This window comes from Anomaloglossus baeobatrachus, chromosome 2 (genome assembly GCF_048569485.1).
Source record: "Anomaloglossus baeobatrachus isolate aAnoBae1 chromosome 2, aAnoBae1.hap1, whole genome shotgun sequence".
NCBI classification, from domain to species: domain Eukaryota; kingdom Metazoa; phylum Chordata; class Amphibia; order Anura; family Aromobatidae; genus Anomaloglossus; species Anomaloglossus baeobatrachus.
The window spans coordinates 298,038,796-298,041,681 of record NC_134354.1 but is presented as its reverse complement, the minus strand read 5'-3'; the positions used below and the strand labels follow the sequence as shown (position 1 = coordinate 298,041,681).

The 2,886-nt window shown below is 46.2% G+C and overlaps 1 protein-coding gene across 1 annotated transcript in view; it reads right to left on the bottom strand.

The window, feature by feature from the left end:
* HNF1B (HNF1 homeobox B) overlaps positions 1-1,214 on the bottom strand; it is a 307,877-nt gene extending 306,663 nt beyond the window's left edge. Inside the window, exon 1 of the mRNA XM_075335856.1 lies at positions 768-1,214. Within this exon, the coding sequence (XP_075191971.1) occupies positions 768-1,105 (338 nt within the window). The 5' untranslated portion in view covers positions 1,106-1,214. The remainder of the gene's footprint in view (positions 1-767) is intronic.
* Positions 1,215-2,886: the final 1,672 nt, after the last annotated feature.

Sequence of the window (2,886 nt, the reverse complement as noted above, 5' to 3'; positions counted from 1 at the left end):
ATGTTCCTATCATTTCTTGTTTATATAAATAACAATGTATAATGTAATATATAGTAATCAATATAAAATGCCTATCACATTAGTTATCTATAACTCTATATAGTTTTATCTATAGTGTAATAAAACCACTATATAATATAACAATACAGTAAATAAGAAGGCAGATTATGTAGTCACAAATTGTCTTCATCTGTAAATAGTTTCATAATGTTGTAATTAAAATAACACTGGCCTATGTATATACATATATGATGTTCACATACACGCACCCACACACCCACTGTATGAACGCATGTGCTGGCTGGGCACAATGGAGGGGTGCTGGCCGGGCACAATGGAGGGGTGCTGGCCGGGCACAATGGAGGGGTGCTGGCCGGGCACAATGGAGGGGTGCTGGCCGGGCACAATGGAGGGGTGCTGGCCGGGCACAATGGAGGGGTGCTGGCCGGGCACAATGGAGGGGTGCTGGCCGGGCACAATGGAGGGGTGCTGGCTGGGCACAATGGAGGGGTGCTGGCCGGGCACAATGGAGGGGTGCTGGCCGGGCACAATGGAGGGGTGCTGGCTGGGCACAATGGAGGGGTGCTGGCCGGGCACAATGGAGGGGTGCTGGCTGGGCACAATGGAGGGGTGCTGGCCGGGCACAATGGAGGGGTGCTGGCCGGGCACAATGGAGGGGTGCTGGCCGGGCACAATGGAGGGGTGCTGTCTGGGCACAATGGAGGGGTGCTGTCTGTGTTGGAGGCACACTTGGCCCCAGTCCTCACCTCAGCATTCTGTCCACCTCGGCCCTCTGCTCCGCCGCCTCTTCTGTGTTGAGGGACTGCAGCTCTTTGAGGATTGGTGGGGTGTCAAAGTCCTCCCCATCCTCTGAGCCCTCATCTGCAGAAAGCTTGCCCTTGTGGTGCCCATTAGTGAGAGTGTGGAAGACAGGCTTGGTGTCGGGGTCGTGCCCAGGAGACATGTGTAAGTTCTCCAGCTTCACCCCAAAGCTGGGTGTGGGGATAAGGTCCTCCAGGGCTTGAATGAGCATGTCCTTGGTTATCCCGGAGTTCAGGAGAGCATTGAGTAGTTCCTGCTGCAAAGACGATAATTTGGAGACCATTTTACAAGGACAGGGGAGGGAGGGAGAAGGTGAAGGAAAAATGAATCAATCCCCTGGCACTGAGCACCTGTTCTTCTGGTGCCTACAGAAAACTCTCAGGAAACTCCTACACAGGGCCAGCTTCTACTTCTAAGCAGACATGCTCTCCTCCATGGGACATCATAACACATGCAAATGAGTGGGAAGGCAACACCATCATCCAGGGTGCCAAGAGAGGAGGAGAATGGAGGCTGGGCTCATTTTCCCTTTTTTTCTGCTAGTGACAACACACTCATTTATTGGCTCTGTTTATCGCTCAAACACTAGGTGAACTTTGGACTTGTTAAGCAACAAGCCACCAAGTGCAAAAAAGAATGGGAGAAAATAACTTCATTGGTTCCAACAACCAACAGATTGTCCTGGGTATTGAGGGCTGTGTGTAAGTAGTAAATGTAGTGTACACACCAGACTGGTCATATAATGCCCATACCACATACTGAACTAACAATGTGATTCTAATGTATCTCTTTATATGAAAATACCTAAATAAGCCACGTAAAGTGGCCAGCTAATGAAAATAAAGTTATTCTCTAGATCTACCATATCCTAGCATTGAACACATTACCACATTGTCTTCTCAATCATTCCTGATGGTTTGATCAGGTTATCTGTGAAGTTCTTATCTCATATGCACCATGTTCAAACGAAGTCCAAAAACAATAGCCCCTAGGACATCAATTCTATTCTAAGTATATATAGTGTAGCAGTGCACAGGATGGCCCCATTGGAAAATGTGAGTGACCTCTGCAGAATCCACAACAATGCACATTCATTGTCCCTCCTTGTAAACAATTGATAACTTGCAGACAGTGGCAATGGTATTATCCAAATGAGACTTTCTGGAGGTAATCTAACATTTTCACTTACATTGTAGCTCTCTGAGTAAAATTGCCAATTCTGTCATTTTCCACTTTTCTAAAGCTTTACTCATATAGTTCAATAGTTTGTCTCATGTTGGGATTACAAAAATGTAAATATGATCATACAATACAGAATCAATTCATTTAAATGGGTCCGAAATGTGTACAGTCCAGTTAAAATCCATTTTTAGCTAAAATCAGTCACAAATAAAATCAGTCCTGGCCAAAAAAACGGCTTTGACTTTTACCTTAACAAGACATGATATGTCTGTCTGATATCTAGATGGTCACAATTCTTCTGTGCAGAGCATCTTGCACATTAGGAGATGCTCTGCTGTGTTTTCCTGGGCGTCTGGCAGGTTGATTGAAAGCGCTGGCTTCCATGCTGATTCTGGGAGGTGCTGATTGCTCAGGTGTTCCATCTTCTGGGTAATTGCTCTGCTTCTTTAGTGAGCATGCTCTCCCAGAACCTTCACAGTCCTACATTCTGGTTCTACTGTTGTGCTGTTGGCCTGAGTTCCTGCCTGTGTTCTGATCTTGGTTTCCTGACTCCAGACTGTTGTTTGACTTCTCTCTGCCCGTTCCCTGTTCCTGTCATGACCTCCCGGCTTTTGACCTCAGACCATTACCTGGCCACGTCTCAGTTTACTCCCTGAATCCATTATGTGCCTTCCCAGAATTCTGACACTCGGATCATGACCTAACTATGCCTCTGTGTACTCCCTGTGTCCATACGTGCCCTTCTGTTACCAGACCTCGGCCTTCCTGACTACTCTATCATTTGTACTACCCAAGTAGTGACTAGCATCACATAGATTTAACATTTTACAAAGGGACACAACAAAATAGTTATATACCTTAATTATTATGAACATGTGGTCA